General features: G+C 46.2%; 1 protein-coding gene across 1 annotated transcript in view; it reads left to right on the top strand.

Moving 5' to 3' along the window:
- Positions 1 to 20064, top strand: part of Efcab6 (EF-hand calcium binding domain 6) — a 157117-nt gene that overhangs the window by 58659 nt on the left and 78394 nt on the right. The window contains exons 8-10 of the mRNA XM_042697964.1: positions 3990 to 4138; positions 16148 to 16258; positions 18289 to 18397. Coding sequence (XP_042553898.1) covers positions 3990 to 4138; positions 16148 to 16258; positions 18289 to 18397 — 369 coding nt within the window. The remainder of the gene's footprint in view (positions 1 to 3989; positions 4139 to 16147; positions 16259 to 18288; positions 18398 to 20064) is intronic.

Below are 20064 nucleotides of genomic sequence, written 5' to 3'. Positions count from 1 at the left end.
TCTCATCTTTGCTATTTGTAATTTTATCACTATAAATTCTTATTTCTTTTCTGTTTTCCTAGCCCTGATATGTTCCTTCCCATCCCCTTCATTGTTTTATAATTTTTAGAATTTCCTTGTGACGAATTCATGTATATAAATGAACATGGTGGGGGTGGGAAGGTGGCTCAGTGGTAGAATGCTTGCCTTGCAAGCATGAGACCCTGGGTTCAATTCCTCAGCACCATATAAGCAGAAAAAGCTGGAAATGGCACTGTGGCTCAAGTGGTAGAGCGCTGCCCTTGAGCTAAAGAGCTGACAAAAAGAAAAAAAGAAAAAGATGAATGAACATGGTAGTACTGGAGTTTGAATTCAGGGCCTTGCTAGGCAGGCACTCTACAACTTAATCAACACACCTGGCCCTTTTTGTTTTAGCTATTTGTCAAATAGGGTTTCACATTTATGCCAAAGTTGGCCTAGACTGCAGTCTACCTGCCTGTGCTTCCCTAGTAGTCAGGATGACGGGGTGCCCCACCGAGCCTAACTTTTATTGTTGAAATGGGGACCCACCAGTATTTTGCTCCCACTAGCCTTGAACCATAATCCTCTTTATTTCTACTTCATGATTACCTAGGATTACAGGTATGAGCACTGCACCCGGCCTTGGGTTCAGACTTTCATTTAGTTCATTTTTCAGGGAATGTGCACTTATTTTTATGATGTTTCCTGATACTTCTTTTTCTCAGTATTTGTTATTTGGTATTTGTTTCTCTCTCCTGTCTTTGTCCCAACCACTTGTTTTCATCCTGTTGTGCTCACAGTAAGATTGGTACACAGCGCTGAGCTAGTTGCATTACGCTGTCACTGCTGTGTGTTCTGCCATCCACACGTGATGGTCTCCCGTGGCGGCGTCTGGATTGCTTGTTGGGTGTGAGTCCCACTGCCGACAGGTGGCGGCCGGCCTCCTGGTGCGAGAGCCCAGTGCTTGCCGGGCAGCAGAACAGTCTTCTTCCATTTGCAGCGTCACATGGTTTCCTGAGATCAATTACTCCCCTCCTCCCCCAAGCATATGGGGGCTCCCATTCCACATGCGCCCCAGTACTTGACATGGTCAGACTTTCTCATTCTGCCGTCCAGTGCAGATGGCGTTTCAGCTGTGAGTTTGAGGTTCATTTCCCTGTTTACTAATGTACTGAACAGCTTTCTCTGTTTTGCAACTTTTGTTTAGAACATTTTTGATAAAAATATTTCCACATTTACCAAATATTGAGTGCTCACCACATGCCAAAAATTGTGCTTTGTTCTGGGTAGCTATCAGCAAAGCAGGCAGGAGCGCACGCTCCCAAGGTCATGTGACCTGGCAGTCAGGGAGGGGCGATGCACAAGTGCTGGTGTTCACAAGTGCAGTTCCTTCCAGGAACTGTAAAGGGCAGGGTGTCCTAAGAGCATGCCTGCAGAGATCTCACGTAGACGGGCTCAGGAAAATGGAAAAACTGAATGTGTAAATGACATGCATAAAGGTGGAAAATGGGGGGGCCTTTTTGCAGCCCATCAATAATAGGATGGCATGCCATCTGCCAGCTACAAGAACACTGGATATACACTAGCTTAATGTCAAAGTAGTAAAGCTGTGTCAAGCCCGAAAGTCTCGTGTGACTCCATTTTTTATAACTCAGTGTATTTTCTCATGGTCATGTTGGGAGCTTTGACATAATATGTTCATAATTGTGGATGGTAATGCTTCTGTGTATGTGTGTGTGTATGTGTGTGTGTATGGACATGAGCACGTGTGTGGGTGTGTGCATGCACATGTGCATGCATGCGTGCACCAGTGCCAACACAGGGCTTAAATTCAGTGCCTTCCACTCTCACTTGGCTTTTTTTCCTGAAGATTCCCATTCCACGATTTGAGCCACAACTCTGCTTCTGGAATATTGCTGATTAATTGAAGATTAGATTCCCATGGCCTTTTCTGCCCAGGCTGGTTTTGAACTGCAGTCCTCAGATTTCAGCATCCTGAGTAGATTACAGTTGTGAGCCACCACCAGTACCTGGCTTTTATTTCCTTTTTATATTTTGTTGAATTGCTTGATCTTATACAAGGTTGTAATTTCCTTATAACCAACAATAATGAAAATTCTTAGGAGGTTACATATAAGGTACCATTTCTATTTCATTCGAAGCTTTCAATCATCTAAGAAACATACTCCAAAACTAAACCAAACCCTTGTTGGAGACCAAATGTCATTATATTAAATATAGATTTCACTCATCTAATGGAAGTGAAGACCTTGTTCTATGCCAGGGCCCTGCCTCTCCCTGAGTCCTTCCCCAGCATTGTGTCTGATTGAAACCCCTCTGTCTGGAAGATACGTGCAAATCCAGTTGCATTGGGGGTTAGTTTTATCCAACATTATAAGCAGCTGGGGTCCTGAGAAAGTTAGCTCTCTAAATATTTCAAAGATTTCCAATATCCTGTGTCCATGGAAGGACATCACTCACCTGCTTCCCATTTCTTGTGAGACTTGAACATGTAAGCCATATTGTATCGGAGTAACTCGCTTTCTCCAAGTGCCAGTGGTATTATTGGTCATCGTATCCTTGCTTGCAGGAGACAAAAACCATCAAGCCAAAGTGAAAGCAAATGCAGTCATTGCATTCAGTAGACAATGTGTGGAAAAGGAGCTATGTAACTTGAGGGCAGGGACCTGAGGGGGAAGTGAAGGAAAGTGAAGGAAAGGGTGACATTGTCCTAATAAAGAAATGTACTCATTACCTGACTTGTGAAATCGGTAACCCCTTTGTACAACATTTTAAGTATAGCAATAAAATTATATTATAAAAAACAAAGTAGGATGGCTGAAAAATATGGGTGAATACTGGTATTTTCCAATAATAAACAGCAGGAGACCTTTGGAAATGTGGCAGAACTCCCTGTATCTCCGTGACTCACATCAGAGACCAGGGGTGAGCCTGATGCGCTCCACTCTGGAGCTCACAGCCAAGCTCACTCACCTAGGTTCTTGTTAATTCTTCATTTAAAAAAAAAAGGAACGATTGAAAAACTGTGCAGGGTATACTCTGTTTGTGCAATCTCTAGATTCATAACTTTCCCTCTTGTAAAAGCTACTTCTTTTTTTTTTTTTTTTTTGTCCGTCGTGGGGCTTGAACTCTGAGCCAGGGTGCTGTCCCTCAGCTCTTCAGTTCAATGCGAGCTCTCTACCACTTGAGCCACGGCACCATTTCCAGTTTTCTGAGTGGTTTGTTGGAGATAAGAGTGTTATAGCCTTGGGGCTGGGAAGGTGGCTCAGTGGCAGAGCGCTTGCCTTGCGTGCCCAAGGCCCTGGGTTTGATTCCTCAACACCACATAAGCAAAAAGAAAAAAGCCGGAAGTGGAGCTGTGGCTCAAGTGATAGAGCTCTAGCATTGAGCTGAAGAGCTGAGGGACAGTGCCCAGGCCCAGAGTTCAGGCCCCATGACCAGACCCAAAAAAAAAAAAAGTCTCACAGGCTTTCCTGCCCAGGCTGGCTTTGAACTATGATCCTCAGATCTCAGCCTCCTGAGTAGCTAGGATTACAGGCATGAGCCACCAGCGCCCAGCTGCCACTTCTATTTTTAATAACATGCTTGCATCTTGTGTGCTTGATCTGCCTGACTTACCCAGGAGAGGCATAGGATAGGCCCACAGGAGGAGGCGCTATGGAGTATATGGGGAAAGATGTATCAAACTGGCAGAGCCACGGATTATTTTTAGTGTTGAAATTGGAGGTAGATTCTTCATCTGTGCTGTTTTTCCCCTAAGAAACTTGTCTGCTTGTCACGGGTGCACTGTCACTGGCTGGGGATGCTGTCTTGTAGTGAGATTGTCAATTAAACATTTGAACTTCCATACATGCCCATGGAACCCTTTTGATCAGCTTTCAGAGAGGAAGATATGAAGAGGTTCTGGCAAAAGTAAGAAGGCAGAGTGACTCCGTGATGTTTATTTTGTGATGTTTATTCCTTTGCAGCTTTTGAAGTCCTACCAAAAGGTTGAAAAAGCCCTGAGCGCAGGGGACCCCTGCAGAGGTGGCTACGTCTCCCTGAACTACCTGAAGGTCGTGCTCGACACCTTTGTCTACCCCTTACCTAGGAAGATTTTTATCCAGTTAATGAGAAGGTAAGACCTCCTTGACATGTCTTCCCCACCCATCAACTGTGAGAATAAGAAAGAGCTTTCATTTATTTTTTATTTTATTTTTATTTTTGTTTTTTTCATTTATTTTTTATCAGAATTTTTTTGAAAGTTTCAAACACATCCTTAGGTAAAGAGAATAATCTTGTGAATCTGCTAACCCAGTCATGCCCCAATTTCTAAAGCATTGGCGTCCTGGCCAGTCATTTAGTTTGTATCTTTGCATGTTTTCCTCAACCCCTTGTTTTCATTTTCTTTTTTTGGTCAGGTGTGGGGCCTGAACTCTGGGCCTGGGCACTGCCCCTCAGCTCTTCAGCTCAAGGCTAACACTCTACGACTTGAGCCACAGCACCACTTTCAGCTTTTTCTGCTTATGTGGTGCTGAGAAATCAAACCCAGGGCCTCATGCATGCAAGGCAAGCACTCTACCACTGAGCCAACTTCTCAGTCCAACCCCAGATATTCTTAAAGTCCAGACATCATCTCTCTATGTGTCTAAACCCCAGTGAAATATTGTTTTTACATCAGATACAATGATCTGTACTACTAGTAAATGAATATGTAGCCAGGGTTCATGTGGAACAGCTGGTCCCATGGTCCCTGTTTTGTCTAGGGTCCAGATCAAGTCTGCATTGTTGGAGGCTGGGTTGCCACTCCTCTCCATTGGTTAATTCTGTAAGTCACGTGGATTGTTCGTCATGTGGCATTTCTTTTCACCAGGATTAGACCATTGAAAACACATGCTCCTTTTTTCACCTGCCCCCAGCACTCTGCCCAGCACTGGTAGGTTATAGACCCATGCATGCATGTTTTGTGTGCATTGCTCTGGGCAATGCATCGTCACAGAAGGTGGCCACTGTGTTAGCTGATGGTCTCTTTTCCCACCTTGGGGGAATGTTCTGTCTCTCAGCTCTCCTGTCATCTTGCCTGACCATAGCAGGGCCTGGTTAATATATGAAGGCAGGGCAGCCTGCTGGTTATACTACATTTGCTGCTTCTCAAAATTAGGGGCTGGTTCTCTAGTATCCTCTACAAATAGAGTATTTAGCATTAGACTTTTAATTATGAATTCACAAATCTAAACATATGTGGTATGTTTTAATTTACTCACAGTTATTATTCTTTTTCTTTTTTGATGTTTTTGAGACATGGGCTCACTGTGTATCCTAGTCTGGCTCTAAATTTGGGATTTTCCTGCCTCTCAGCCTTCCAGACTGAGATTACAGGTGTGTGCTATTATACCTAACTCCTGACAGTTATTATTCCTACTGAGATTCAGTTGTGATTATTCAATTGAGATTCAGTTGTGGGAGCGTTTTCATACCGGCTCCTGAGTTGTGCTGCTGTGACCCTAGTGGTTATGGATACCTTTCTTGCTTTCTGGTATGACCAGATGCTTGGGGCTCATCTCACACACCCATGCCTGGGGCCTGGAGTTAGCCATTTCTGCACGGATCCCCGGTTCCTTTCTGTTTGGAACTGTCTTAAACACAGACAAAGGTCTGGGTGAGCAAAACTCTCTCTAATGCCCTGGTTTCCTGTCCTGGTAACATAGAGAAGGTTTCCTCATAGAGGTAGAAGCTAATGGAGAGACTGTCCTGTGTAACTCTGGTAACTGCTGAGGCCTTTGGTGGCCTAGATAGAAGAGGTCTGAGCGATGGGAGGAAGCAGTGTTATCCGGTGCTGGGAATCCTTTTCTAGTCAGTGCCACTGTTCAGGGACAGTCCCTGTTCCCGAATCCATGACTTCTAGAAGGAGAAGCAAAATTGACCCTAGGAGCAAAGATTTCTATGGCTTGAAAAACAGCTCCTTGTGCTGTAGGAACTCTTCTCTTGAGTAGCTTAAAGTTATGCAGCCATTTCTGTCTCCTTTCCAAGATTACAGAAGCACTAATTTAACAATAGTAGAAATTAAAAACCAGAAGTCACCATCCACCTTACCTAAGGAACTATTTGCACGGTTCTTCATTCCCTTCAATTTTGTCCCCACACATAGATAACTTTTACATCTGTAATCAGGGTACACCTACAGTTTTACACTGTGCTTTTAAAAATAGAAATGTATATTACAGGCATTTTTCATATTGGTTTCATAGTCTTTAAAATTCGAATTTTAGCACGTACATAAAATGCCATTCAGCTAACATTTATTGAGTGTCGTTCCCTACCAGCCATTGTGGTAAGTGCTAAAAAATGCAAAAATAAGTAACAAATAGTTGCAGGGCCGAGCAGCTTGCTGGAGGACTGTAAGTGATGGACACAGGATGAGGGTCTGGGGGCGCAGATGGCAGAGTGTGCTGTCGATCTGACCTCCGCTCCCAGGGGTCCAGGTCTATGAGATACTCTCTTGCATCCACCCAAAACTCCAGGCACAAGAAACAGCAGCAGAGTTATAGGTTGCATGTGTGGCAAGAATCCAGATTCTCAAGGACTTCGAAGACCAGGCCTTTCTGCGTGGCACAAGTTGAGGAATCCACACATGATGAGCTATAGTCAAAATGCAGGTGCACTAAGAACATTGTATGACATTACCTTCAGCTATGTACAAGAGGCGGGTATGAAACATACACAGGTTTTGTGTTCAGGCTTGGGACTTACTCCTAGAGCTTATTATGGATATGCAACTATGGCAAGATCTAAAAAAAGAAATACAAAATCTGGGACATTTTTGTGTCCAGGCTGTGTAGATGTGGGACATCCATCTGTATTATATACCTGGGGCACAGATCTAGTTGGGCGGACTTGGCCTGTCTTTGCAATCACTGTGTGATACCCTGCTATCCCTGGGGAGGCCCCATATGGGCTGTCTGATCTCATATGAAAATACCTATAACAGTTCTCTCTGCATGCTTGTGAGCAAGCACATGTGCCTCTGTCTGTGTGTGTGTGTGTGTGTGTGTGTGTGTGTGTGTATACCAGCACCAGGGCTTGAACTGAAGTCCTCATGCTTTCACTTGACTTTCTTGCTCATTGCTGGCACTCTACCACATGAGCCTCCATCTGACATTTTGCTGGTTAATGGGAGATGGAGTCTTAAGAACTTTTCTGCCTAGACTGGCTTTGAACTGAGATCCTCTAGATCTTAGCCTCCTCAGTAGCTAGGTTTGTGGGCATGAGCCACCAGTTACTGGCCTAACAGTTCTCTCTTCATTAGCATTTATCAAACATATCTTTTGCTAGCTTTTTTTTTTTTTGAGACAAGCTCCCAGGCTAACTTGACATTTTGATCTTCCTGCCTCAGCTAGGATTATGGGCCTGTACCGCCATGCCCTGCATTCTGAGCTTTTTATTTCTACTGTTTTGTTGTGAAGAATTTAGTCATTTCTTATAAAATAGCACATATCTGAATTTGTAAGACTCAATCTTGGTAGATTGTATGCATCTGGAGATTTGTCCCGTATCCAACTTTTAGTATTCAGTTGTTCATAATAGTCTCTTATGTCCTTTATGTTTCTGTGTTATCAGTCTTAATATCTGCTTTTTCATTTCTGATTTTTATTTGAGTCCTCTTTTCCCCCATAATCTAGCTAAAGATGTATCCATTTTAGTTTTCAAAAAAATCAACTCAGTGGGCTGGGAATTTAGCTTGACAAGTACGAGCCTGGAGTTCAGTCCTCAGCTCTGAAAAAAATCAACTCAGTTTCATTGATCTTTTTAAAAAATTTTCTAGTTTCTATCTGCTTTATTTTCTTCTGTGATCTTTGTTCTTTCCTTCTGCTGATACTATACTGGGTTGAGTTTATTCTTTTTTTCTGCATCCTTGAGGTTAAACCAAGTTGTCTGAGCTATTCCTTCTTTTGATGTGGGCGTTTCATTCCTTCTTGGCACTGCTTTGGTGGCGCCCCATGAGTTTAGTAGGTTGCATTTCCATTTGTCCCAGGAAAGTGGGATTTGCCAGGCTGGGCAGGGGCCAGCGGGTGTGCCGCTTCAGGTCATACCCGGTGCTTGGGAGCACCAGAGTGTTGTGCAACCAGCCACTCCTTGTTGTGACACTGCTGGGAGGCCCCAGGGTAGTTTCCCAGGCTGGCTCGGGAGGCTGGCCTTCTGGGATTGGAAGCCAGTAGAACACTGCCTCCAAGCTGGGAACATTGGGCTCAGCTCTGAGGCGGTCCTGGGCTACCCTCCTGGCTGTGTCTGTCCGAACCCAGACAGCCAAGCCATGCCATCTGCCTGGCTCCCCCTGAGGGGAGGAAGAGGGGCAGCCTGGGGCACCTGGGTTCACACTTCTGGTTGTCTGGCCCCTGGCTGTCCTGTCCCCTCTGTGTGGCACTGTGCTAGCCTGTGGAAGGGGAGGGAGAGGCAGAGTGAGCTCCCTTCTTTTATCCTTTCAAAGTGGTGGCTATTTCATTCTCAGCACCAGGCAGTAGACTGGGGCTTGTTCTCAATTTGAAGTTCCTTGGCAAAGGTGGCAGTGGCAGATAGTTGCTAGTTAGGGCTCCCTGCATCTGGCATCTGCTCTGCTGTGTGACATCACCTGTCACTCTTGTGGATCTCATGAGGACGGCCACAGCATCCTCTCAGAACAGTAGCAAGTTATGTCACCATCTGCATCGTGGGCATTCCAGTTTTCACGTACTCACACTTCTGGTACTGGTACCTTTAAACAAAGGCAGGGAATTGCTACCTCTGAAATGTGTTTTTCTCTTTGCACCACTGCTGGCTTTTTCTGCTTATGTTGAGGAATCGAACCCAGGGCCTCATGTATGCAAGGCAAGCGCTCTACCACTGAGCCACCTTCCCAGCCCTGGAATGTGTATTACTTTTTTTTTCCTTCCTTTTTTTTTTTTTTTCTGGTCATGGGCTTGAACTCTGGGCCTAGGCGCTGTCCTTCAGCTCTTCAGCTCAAGGCGAGCGCTCTACCCCTTGAGCCACAGCACCACTTCTGGTTTTCTAGTGGTTTATTGGAGATAAGAGTCTCACGGACTTTCCTGCCCAGGCTGGTTTTGAACTGAGATCCTCAGATCTCAGCCTCCTGAGTAGGTAGGATGACAGGCGTGAGCCACTGGCACCCGGAATGTGTATTTCGTGGAAAGGTGATCTGCTGATGCTGTCGAACCTGGTCGTGGCTCCCGCCTGGTGAATTTCTTCATCTCTGAGTTGGCTGTGGCCCTGGTGAGGTTGTTCAAGTTAACACCATCACCTTTCAGTTTGCTTTAAAAAAGCAATTAGATAATTATTAACAGACAAGTGTTCTCCAGCCCAATGGCTGCAGCTGTTCTCATCTCGCTGGGCTCTGTCTCTAACAGGACACCTCATTATAGGAAGGTTTACATCTTCATATAACCAAGTCCATTAATCTTTTCTTTGGAGTGTCTTCTATTGTTTAAAATCTATTAATTCATCATTCTTATTGAGACTTGATTAAAAACTATTCCACTCTGCTTGTTTTTCTTATTCTTTACAATAAACACTTTAATCCGTTGTAATGTAAGTTGGCTATCTTAATTAAAATTGTATTTTCCAAAAAGGAGTTTATCTTCCACTACTGCTTACTAAATACTCCTTTCCCTATTGTTTTTAGTGTCTACTTTGCCCAATCCTAAATTGTTGCTCATAATTTGGTCCAAATTTCTATTTTTTATTCTACTCCATCTCTCTAGATTTCTACTATGCCTGGACTTCTCTGTATCAGGTTCGGTCTACAATGGTCCATCCAGTTAATAAAAATAGCCTTTTTATTTGTGCTAGTACTGGGCTTGAACTCAGGGCCTGGGCTCTGTCCTTTAGCTTTTTTACTCAGGGCTAGCACTCTACCACTTGAGCCACAGTTCCTCTTCCAGGTTTTGGTGATTAATTAGAGAGAAGAATCTCAGGGACTTTTCTGCCTGCGAGAGCCTCAAACTTCGATCCTCAGATCTCAGCCTCCTGAGTAGCTAGGATTGCAGGCTTGAGCCACTGGTGTCCAGCTCTTTTGTTGTTGTTGTTGTTGAACTTGTGGAAAGCACATGCTTTCATATTGTATGTTTTTAACCTGCTTATTGAGCTTAGACAGTGATCATTAGGGACAATAGGACTCCATATGTCTTGTAGGAAGAGGGGTCTACCAAGCAAAGCCTGCATGGGGCAGCAGGGAGTTGCACCAGGTGTCTCCTGGTCCCCAGTGGCTGATACTCCTCTGTGGGCTTTCCCCGGAAGCCCCCATGAGAAGGGTGCAGCCAGGACAGCTAGCAGTGGCTTCCTCAGCCACTCCACCTCACAGAACAGCCCTGGAAACCAGGCCTCACCCACTAAATTTAGGCTTTGCTTTTTTGTTGTTGTTGGTGGTGGTCACAAGGCTTGAACTCAGGGCCTAGGTGCTGTCCCTGAGCTCTTTTGTTCAAGGCTAGCGCTCGACCACTTTGAGCCACAGCTCCATTTCCTGTTTTCTAATGGTTAATTGGAGATAAGAATCTCTCAGACTTTCCTGCCCAAGCTGGCTCTGAACTGTGATCCTTAGATCTCAGCCTCCTGAGTAGCTAGGATTACAGATGTGAGCCAGCTGCTTTGTTGTATTTTTTAACTCACTAGAATGAGCCTGTATTTACGTTGGGCACATTTTATGTGACTTTTAGTGATTTAAGAGTTCACTAGCAAACCTGTACACAAACATTCCTATTTGTTCTTCAACTGGCAACAACCCAAGTATAATCTCAGCAGACAAATAGATAAACAAGCTAGCACAGCCATATGATGGAATCTTCTTTAGCAAAATAGAGAAGGAACATTGACACAAATGTGCAACATGAGTGAATCTCAAAGATGGCAGTGCTGCGTGGGAGAAAGAGTCTCAAAGGCTGCTCTGCAGCATGCCATTTTGATGCTGTCTTAGAAAAGACAAAGCAAGGATGCTAAGAGTGAGGAGTGATTGCTGGAGGTCTGGGGTCAGGAGGGAGGGTCGGGAGGAAGGAAGGACGTGTCTCCACAGGGCAGCGTGAGGTATTTGGGGGTGATGAGTGTAGAAATCGACACAAATCTATACTCGTATAAAACTCATAGGTCAGCACACCAAAGGAAAAAATCAAATGTACTCTATTTTCATTAATTCCTACTTAAGGCGTCCTCAGAATGGGACCTCTGCCCTCCTTCCAGTGGGAGCCTGCGCAGGGCCACCTCAGGATGGGCCTCTGCCCTCCTCTCTGGTGGGAGCTCCTTCCATGGCATCTGCCAGTGGCGCTTCTCTGGGACACCCACATCTCTACAGCAGTGCTTGTTTCCAAGGCCCATCGGCGCCTCTTTTCTAGGCCTCTCTGTTGTCTCCCCATTTGAGGCTCATTCTTTGTGGGTTCACAATCCATCTGTCCATCGGCACACATGGACTGACCCACCAGTCTACCTGGAGGCCTGCTAGTCTCTCAGGCTGCCTGGACAGGGCTGTGGCGATGGTGAGCTCTTTGCTATGCTGCAGTGTGTCCCACAGCCCACCTGCCAGCCAGGCCCAAACCGTTCCCTCCCCCAGGTCATGGGTGTAGGGGAGGGTGAGATAATGGAGGACTCAGCCCCTGTTCGGCACTTTCTCTCTCTTCCCAACCAGCTTGGGCCTGCCTGCATACCGACCATTTCCACAGAACCATGGTAGGCTCAGTGGTGCCTATGGGGGCCCTGAAGTGGAGCAGAGTTTCAGGACCCAGTGTCTCTCAGATCAGGGACCTCCAAGAATGGCCTCTACTCTTTTGTGATCTGTCACAGGCCCAGACTTTCACTTTGGAGGGGCCATCCCAACCAATGGGCCTCGGAGTCCTTGGTCCCCAGTGACTTTCAGAATGGTGGCCTCCAGATACTTGTTCCTCCCTTCAAACTAGAAGGAAGCTGGTAGACTATGGTAACCAGTATAATGGCCCCTTGAAGTGGGTACACTCATCCTGTGCACATAACTAGCTGTAGGTGGGACTTCCTGTGGACAAGCCTTGAGTACAGTTCCTTCCCATTTTACTCCCACAGAATGCAGAGCCCCAAGATAAGGCTGTGTGAAGGTACACGGGGCTCCCAGCCCTGGGGAGGGAAACTGCCGTCGGGAACTGCAAAGCCAGGCTTTGCTCTGCCGGCAACTGTACAGCAGACTGGGGGCAGTGTGGATTTGCATGTGTGCTTGGCCTTGTCACTTTATTAACATTAACAATGCCATCATTGGCCTAAACCAGGTGACTGCCGTGGAAATGTGGGATATGAGAGCAGCCCTCTTCTCTTTGGTGGCAGCTCCAGTCTGTATTGGCTTAGGGAGATCTGTCCAGAGAAGTAGCGTGAGGGGTCCGAGGGGAGCAGGGATCTGTATTTCCATTCTATATTCTGGAGCTGGCCTTGTCCTGTTGGACCTCAGGGAAATGAACTTGGCCTTCAGTAGGAGGAGCTTGGTGCAGTTGAAGGTCGGGGTAGAAGAGGCTGCAGGACAGTTCTGCACTCGCATGCCTGTTAGAACAGAACCCGCGTGTTGTAGTGCGGCAGAGGGGGCTGCACGCAGGAAGCTCCGGAAGTCCAGGCCAGAGACAAAAATGGACCAGCACAGCTGTGGCGTCAGGCCAGCTGCGTGGAGCTGCCTGGAGAAGGGAAGTGAGGTACGGGCTGTGAGCTTCTGCGATGGGACAGAGGAAGGTGCCAGCCAACCGTGTCCCATTCATTCCCTTTTCATATGTTCCTCTGGTCTCCTGCCACTGCCGTTCCCTCCCGCTTCTACCCCAGATCCTCACCTTGCTCTCCTTGGGAGCCTTCTTGGGTCCCAGTGACCTGTGGACTCGTCTCTGCCTCTGTGACTCCTTGCTCCTGTGCTCCACAGTGGCTGTCTGTTGAGCGATGGGACTTTGATGCATTCCTCTCTGTGATGGGATCTCCTGCTGCCAAAAGTCTCTACCTGGATCCCACATTGTGTTTGGCTTCTACCATCAGAGGCCAGAGGACAGCTGCCAGAGCCATCGGGCATTGCTGGGAGTGACAGTCGGCAGGGCCTTTATGGTTTTAGCCAAGCAATAGTTGCTACCTCGCTAGTAAAAGTACGAGCTGTTTTTTAAAATGGATTTTTATTTGTGTTGATTATTAACACCAGGCATGCTCAAAATGGAAATTAAGAGGAACCATAAAGAATTACCCAGCATTGTAATAGACAGAACTAGCTGCTGGTGAGGTTTTGATGTTTCCCTGCAGAATTTCTTTTGTGTGTGAATGTTCGCATGTTCACGTGAGCACTTCCCATATTTCAGACCAGGCGGGGTATCAGTATGTTGTGTTTTCTCACAGAATGTTGTATGAGGAGCCTTTTTATGTCACTAAAACACTTTTGACACTGATTTTTGAATGGCTGCACGGTGTTTTGTCAATCCTCGAGTCAAGGGTTTGGACATCTTTAAGGGTGATGTTCCATTTGCTGAGATGCACTTCTGAAAGGTGCTAATTTATTCTTAGGAGGGAGGCTCCTCATGCCATATTTAACGCTGCCATTGAAAATCCTTGCTAATCTGATAGGTGAGAGCATTTTCGTGCTGTTTGGATTTGATTACTATTTTCATTGTGTGTTTCATGCTTAAAAGTTTTATGTACTCCCTCTGTAAAAAAAAAAAAAAAAAAAAAAAAACCACAACCCTTCTGTTTATATCCTTTGTCCATTTTCTGTCTAACTTTTGAAAAACTACCTTTACTGAAATATAATTTTTAATAAAATGCCATTCTTAAGTATGTAGCTTAGTAAATTCTAGAATTGTGTGCATTTGTATAACCACTACCTAGTCACGATGGAGAGCACTTAATCATCGCTCCTATGCTACCAGCCCTCCTCCCTCCTGCTCCCCTCCACAGACTCTTCAGCCACTTGTCACTGTCACTGTAATTTTACCCTTTCTGGGAGTTTATTATTTTTGTTGTTGTTTCTTGTTTGGGTTGGGTTGTGCCTGTAATGAGGCCTCTCACTTTACTTTTTCCCTCAAGACTGGCACCCTACTACTTAAGCCACAGCTCAACTTCCAGCTTTTTGCTGATTACTTGGAGGTAAAAGTCTTAGGGACTTTTCTGTTCAGACTGGCTTTGGACTGCGATCCTCAGATTGCAGCCTCCTGAGTAGCTAGGATGACAGGCACGAGCCACCAGCGCCGGGATTTCTGGGAGTCTTCCTGAAGAGTCATGCAGTATGCCATGTTCTATGTTCCACTGCAATCACTTACCATCATTTTAAGACTTGGCGCGTTGTTGCACACCCCAGCACCCCACTAGTGTCTGCTGCTGCGTACCTGTGGTGGGGATGGACTGCGCTCACTCGGCCCTCACCAGTAGGGGGTGGTTGGGTGGTCCTCAGGTGCAGGCCATTGTGGGAGCTGTGGTGGGCACCTTCACAGACAAGTCTGCACGGACTTCTGTTTTCATTTCTCAGGGCAATGTCTAGTAGGAAAACTGCCGGCTTGTCTAGTTAACTGTATGAAAAATACAATTCTCCCAATCTGTTTTCCCAATAACCTAACCAATTTGTAATCCTACTACCAACAGGTAACAAAGCCGATGCCTGTAGGGAAATTTGCATTTCCTTTTGATTAATGATAGCCATCTTTATTGCTTATGTTTATTATTGCCCAGAAGAATTTGGGTTCACAGAATACCGAAGATTTTATCCCCAAGTGTCCCCCTTTTAACCTCCCTCACCCCATATTCTGGACTATTAGTTGCCCACTTGTAGGTAAAGAGTTCACTGCCCCATTCTTGCCCAGGCACTAGATCCAGTGACCAGAGCACTACAGCCTGTCGCATGCTCACTGTGATGTTGCTGAAACTTCTCTCTGGTGGCGGCACCTGGTGTGTGAGTGGTGGACCCAGTGTGGGATTGATACATGCCGGGCAGCTCACAGCCGAGGTTTTTATCTGTTACGTTTCCCCTTGTCAGATCCATCCTTGGATAGTTCAGCTCTCCGTTTCTAGCCGAGGAGAGCAGAGAAGCCGAGGAGAAGCGCAGGGAGGCACAGGGAGAGACTCGCACGCTGGCCCATGTCCACACCAGCGTGTTTCCACCGGCCTCTTGAACTCCACAACTACTGGGCCCCAAGTCACAGGATCATACGAACTTTGGAAATAAGTTTTTGAGCAATTTTCCAAGTATGTGTTCTTGCCAGGACTTGAGGACTACACTCGTCTTCAATTGCCACTATAGAGGGTGCCTGCATCCAGTGTCTTCAGTCGGTGTCAGTTATTCACACCTGTGGAGCCTGCCACAGGTGGGGGCGGGGCCCCCACTGGGCTCTTGGAGCCACTCCCTTTCTTGCCAGTCCTAGGCACGTGCATTCTTTGGCTCACAGCCCCTTCCAAAGCCATCAACATCACATTGTTTTCTGGTTTTCTCTCCTTTTTTTTTTTTTTGTTGGTTGTGGGGCTTGAACTCGGCCTGAGTGCCGTGCCTCAGCTCTTCAGCACAAGGCGAACGCTCTACCACTTGAACTACAATGCCACTTCCGGTTTTCTAGCGGTTTATTGGAGATAAGAGTTTCACGGACTTTCCTGCCCGGGCTGGCTTTGAACCGCGATCCTCAGATCTCAGCTAGGATTATAGGCATGAGCCACCGGCACCTGGCTAGCTTTCTCTACTTTTAAGAACTCATGTCACTCATCAGGGCCTGCTGTGATCACCCAGGACGCTCTTCCACCCCAAGGTCTATCTGTAGTCACATCTACAGAGTCCCCTTTGCTGGGGACAAGGGAAGGTGTCCACGGGGTCCGGGGCCCAGGATGTGGACATCTTATGACCACTGCTCTGTTGAACATGCTGTCAGCTCTTCAAATACCGAGTTTGAAAAGTCATTTAATGTACATTAGAACTTTGACCTTCAGTTTATGAATGTACGAACAGATAGACACAGGTGTATAATGTTTGATTTTTCTCCCCTTGCTTAAAAAATCAATTTGTGTGGCTATTTTACAAAATGATTTTAACTTAGATTTGAAACTTCATATGAATTCATTGCTGCCATTTTTGATCCAGTATTAAGCATCTAATCTATGTGGTATTATGGGGGGAGTACTTACAGTAATATTTGTTTGTTTTCTTTTCATCCAGGCTTGGATTTAGAACTACTGCTAAGATCAATTGGAAGCAATTTTTAACATCATTTTATGAGCAGCAGAGGTTGGAAACCAGTAATGCACCTCCCTCACAAAGAAGAAATGGGTATGTAAAAAAATCCCAAAGTCTTCTATCTTAATTTAGCTTAATTTATTATTTATTTATGCCAGTATAGGGAACTGAACTCAGGGCCTCATGTTCTTGCTTAGTTTTTTCACTCAAGGCTAAAGCTCTACTGCTTGAGCCACAGTTCCACTTCCAGGATTTTGGAGGTTAACTACAGATAAGAATGTCACAGATTCTTCACCTGGACTGGTTATGAACCATAATCCTTGGATCTCAGCCTATCTTGAGTAGCTAGGATTACAGATGTGAGCCACCAGTGCCTGGCAGAACCTCTGCATTTGAGTCATGAAAATCACAATATTTTTAAAGTTAGGGACTTTCTGAATTACATTTTTTTATTTATTGAATGATCAATTTGTTTCCATTGAATAACTTCCAACTTTCACATAATGATTTAAAGTTTGCAGATTATTTTTCACCTATTTTTCTTCCTTCAAATTGCTTTCAGCTGTAAGGCTGCTGCCATTTCCGGTCCAATTTCCAGGCAGGGAGAGACTGCATGCTCAGCGTGGTGGAGGCCCGCCCTGCCCTGAGCCCGGAGTGTATTCCTGTGAGATTGTGTGCACACATATATCATTATGTGTGTGTACTTAAGAACCATATATGCTAACCTGCCCTCCAGCCACTCCTGCAAGGTGCAGGGCTGAGATACTCTTTGAGTCTGTCTCAAGTGAATCACTCATTTCCCAGCACTGTACTTGTCTGACAGCACCTTGTCTAAAGGCTGTCAGAATTTAAATCAAAGTTTTATTTGTGCAAAATTAGTGGCTCTCAACAGGGAGCTGTCTCACCACCCACAAGACGCTTGGTAATATCACATCATGATGATGGCTATGGAGGTGGTTAGCTCCTGAGGCAGGGAGGGAGGAGGCTGGAGACAGTAGCCATCCTGTAGTGACTCCACAGCTGAGGACTTCTGGTCGTGTCCTGCATAAAGAACCCTGGCTAGTGCCACTGCCAGTGTCAGCGATCTCTAGAAAAATGAAGCCCAAGTCAGGCGCCGGTGGCTCACGCCTGTCATCCTAGCTACTTAGGAGGCTGAGATCTGAAGATCGTGGTTCAAAGCCAGCCTGGGCAGGAAAGTCCGTGAAACTCTTATCTCCAATAAACCACCAGAAAACTGCAAGTGGCGCTGTAGCTCAGGTGGTAGAGCGCTAGTCTTGAGCTGAAGAGCTGAGGGACAGTGCCCAGGCCCAGAGTTCAAGCCCCACAACCGACCAAAAAAAAGAAAAAAAAGAAAAACGAAGCTCAGTGGAGGGACAGGAGGGACACAGACTCAGAGCTAGCGTGTGTTTCTGAAAAGTGGTACGAGCTGTGTTTCCCTGTTCATGCACAATTGGGAAAAGCCGAGATGGCTGTGAGGATGCAGCAGGAACAGCACCCATCCTCTGCTCATCCCGCCTCAGCGCTGAGGAAAGGGAGGCAGCGCATGGGATTGTGTTAGGAGACTCGGAGCCTACTGAAGTTGGATGTGATGTCTAGAATGGCTGACCGTGGGCTCCTAGAGTGCACAAGGATGAGGGGCCTGAGCCCCTAGACAAGAAGGAAAAAGAGGGTCAGGTGGTCACTGGAAGTCTGGGGGGGGGGGGAGGGCTGTGGAAGGCCATCCCCTCCCCTGCTAGTTTCCATGCGGGGCGGGTGTGCCACACAGTGCTCCCTACACAGGGGGCCTCGGGGGTCATCTCTGCTCGCTGTCCTGTACTTTTTCATTTTTTCAAATCAAAAATCAGATTTGATGGCCAAGGAGCTATGGTTTTGGGTCACAGCGGGCAGTGTAGGCAAGATGGTTGAGCTGATAGATGCCAGTGGGCGTGGCACCTGTGGCCTCCCTCCTAGCTGTCACCCAGTTACCGGAAGAACAGACTCACATGGCACATTAGCATCCCAGAGAAAGAGCCACCCACAGGGACAGACTGCTGCTGTTGCGAGGCTGCTTATTGATGACACTGAGAAAGAACCAAGTACAAGAGCCTCATCTCATTCCTGCTTTTCTCCCCATCCTTTTGTAGTGTCAGCCCTCAAAGCCGATTTCGCAAGGAAAATATTATCAGAAAGTTATTTAAATACTCAGAAGACCGTTCTATATCGTTGAAGAAAGCATTACTGAAAAGCAACACTGTAAGATTTTGCAACCCTCCCCTTCCCCTATTGAAAAAGTCATTGTTAGTAAGAAAGCGGACACTCAAAGTGAGGCCAATAAACCTCTCTTCTCACCCACTCACCAGCCAACAGATAGTTCTTGAGCTCCTGTTTGATATTGGGGATTGTTCTGAGCCCTGATCTTAAAGGCAGAGTCTAGGCTGATGTAAAACGAATTGCAATGCAGTAAGATAAATATGGATACCATGAGGCCAATGGGGGGCAAGACTATCACAATGAAGTGGCTATAGCCATCATTCCCTGTGTAATTAGCAAAACACTCAGACTAGAAGGGCAATCTCCACTCCAATGCAGAATTAACAGTTCATAACCCACTTGTATCTCATAGCAGGAACATTTTCTTCCTTTCAAAATACCATTTTTACCTTACTTAATTGTGTTGCAAAGGGGAAACGAATCCCTGGCTTCGCAATTTGCTTTTTCTCGCTGTCAGCATTAGGCACTGGCTCCCATCATGTCTCTCTCAGGGAGGGGAATTTGGATTCTCCTGATCTGTAGCCACTTCCTCCAGGCTAGTTGTTTCCTGAGCATATCCTCGAGAGGAATCTAGGAAACACTGAGGACTGGGAAAGTACTTCTGCTCAGACTAGAATAGGACCAAGTACACAAGGTTTACCACCAGGGGAGTTATTCAGCCTTAGCCCCAACTTCCCAAGCCTGTGGCCCAAGGGCATGTCCGGAGCTCCAGGCACACTCTGGGGAGACTGCAGTTCTTATGGATTCAGGTGTGGAGTGCTGTGTTCCTGCAAACATACCTATTTTAACTAGGGAAGCTTCTTTGATTCATTCAGGATACAACCCAGGAATCCCCACTGGATACCTGGAAGCATGAGCAGTAGTGAACCTTACAGTCAGGGGTTATTTAACGTTCTGAGAACGGACTGTTTTGTGAAGGCCTGCCCCACCCCTGGCTGTCAGCGCTGTAGCTGGGCCTGTCATTGGCTGAGTGATATGAGGCAGCACGGGTTGCTCATTCCATTTTCCCTGTATCCTCATCACCACGATGAGATGCAGCTGATAAATCAGGCACCGTAAAAGATGAATAGTGAGTAGCAATGAGATAGAACCACTGTAACCACATACGTATAAAAGCTGTGTGCCTGTGTACCTGTGCACAGCTTCACTCTCTCTGTCTCTTTGTCTCTGTCTGTCTGTCTCTGTCAAAATGTTTGGTTGTCCTGTACAGTATTGACCGTAGGTGACTAATGTACTTGATACTACAGGAAGTGACCCCTCAGTAAAGGGAGACTGCTTTTATCTTTAGAGCTGTAGCATTGGCCTCTCTGAGTGAATGCTACCATTGAGTGGCCTGGGCAGCCCTGCCTTTAGTGACCCGTGTCCACCTTTAGGAAGTAGAGCTTCTCATCATCTCCATGGGGCCAAGTAACCAGCTTGAGGCAGTCGGTGGGGAGCCAAACTCCCAGCTCCAATCAGGCTCTCCTAGCACTGGTAGAATTGCTGGAGAATGCTGGCTAAGCCACCCGGGAAGATGAAGGAAGTGGTCGTTTCCCCTCTCAACTCAGATTCCCACAGTAATTTAAGTAAGCATATGGAGTCTTCATTTCCTTTTGGGGAGAATGGCCCAATGCTAATCATTCCTAATATTGAACAACATAAGCCATTGC

This window comes from Dipodomys spectabilis, unplaced genomic scaffold (genome assembly GCF_019054845.1).
Source record: "Dipodomys spectabilis isolate Male_0828 unplaced genomic scaffold, ASM1905484v1 ptg000230l, whole genome shotgun sequence".
In the NCBI taxonomy this organism is placed as follows: Eukaryota; Metazoa; Chordata; class Mammalia; order Rodentia; family Heteromyidae; genus Dipodomys; species Dipodomys spectabilis.
This window is presented reverse-complemented; position numbering and strand designations above follow the sequence as displayed.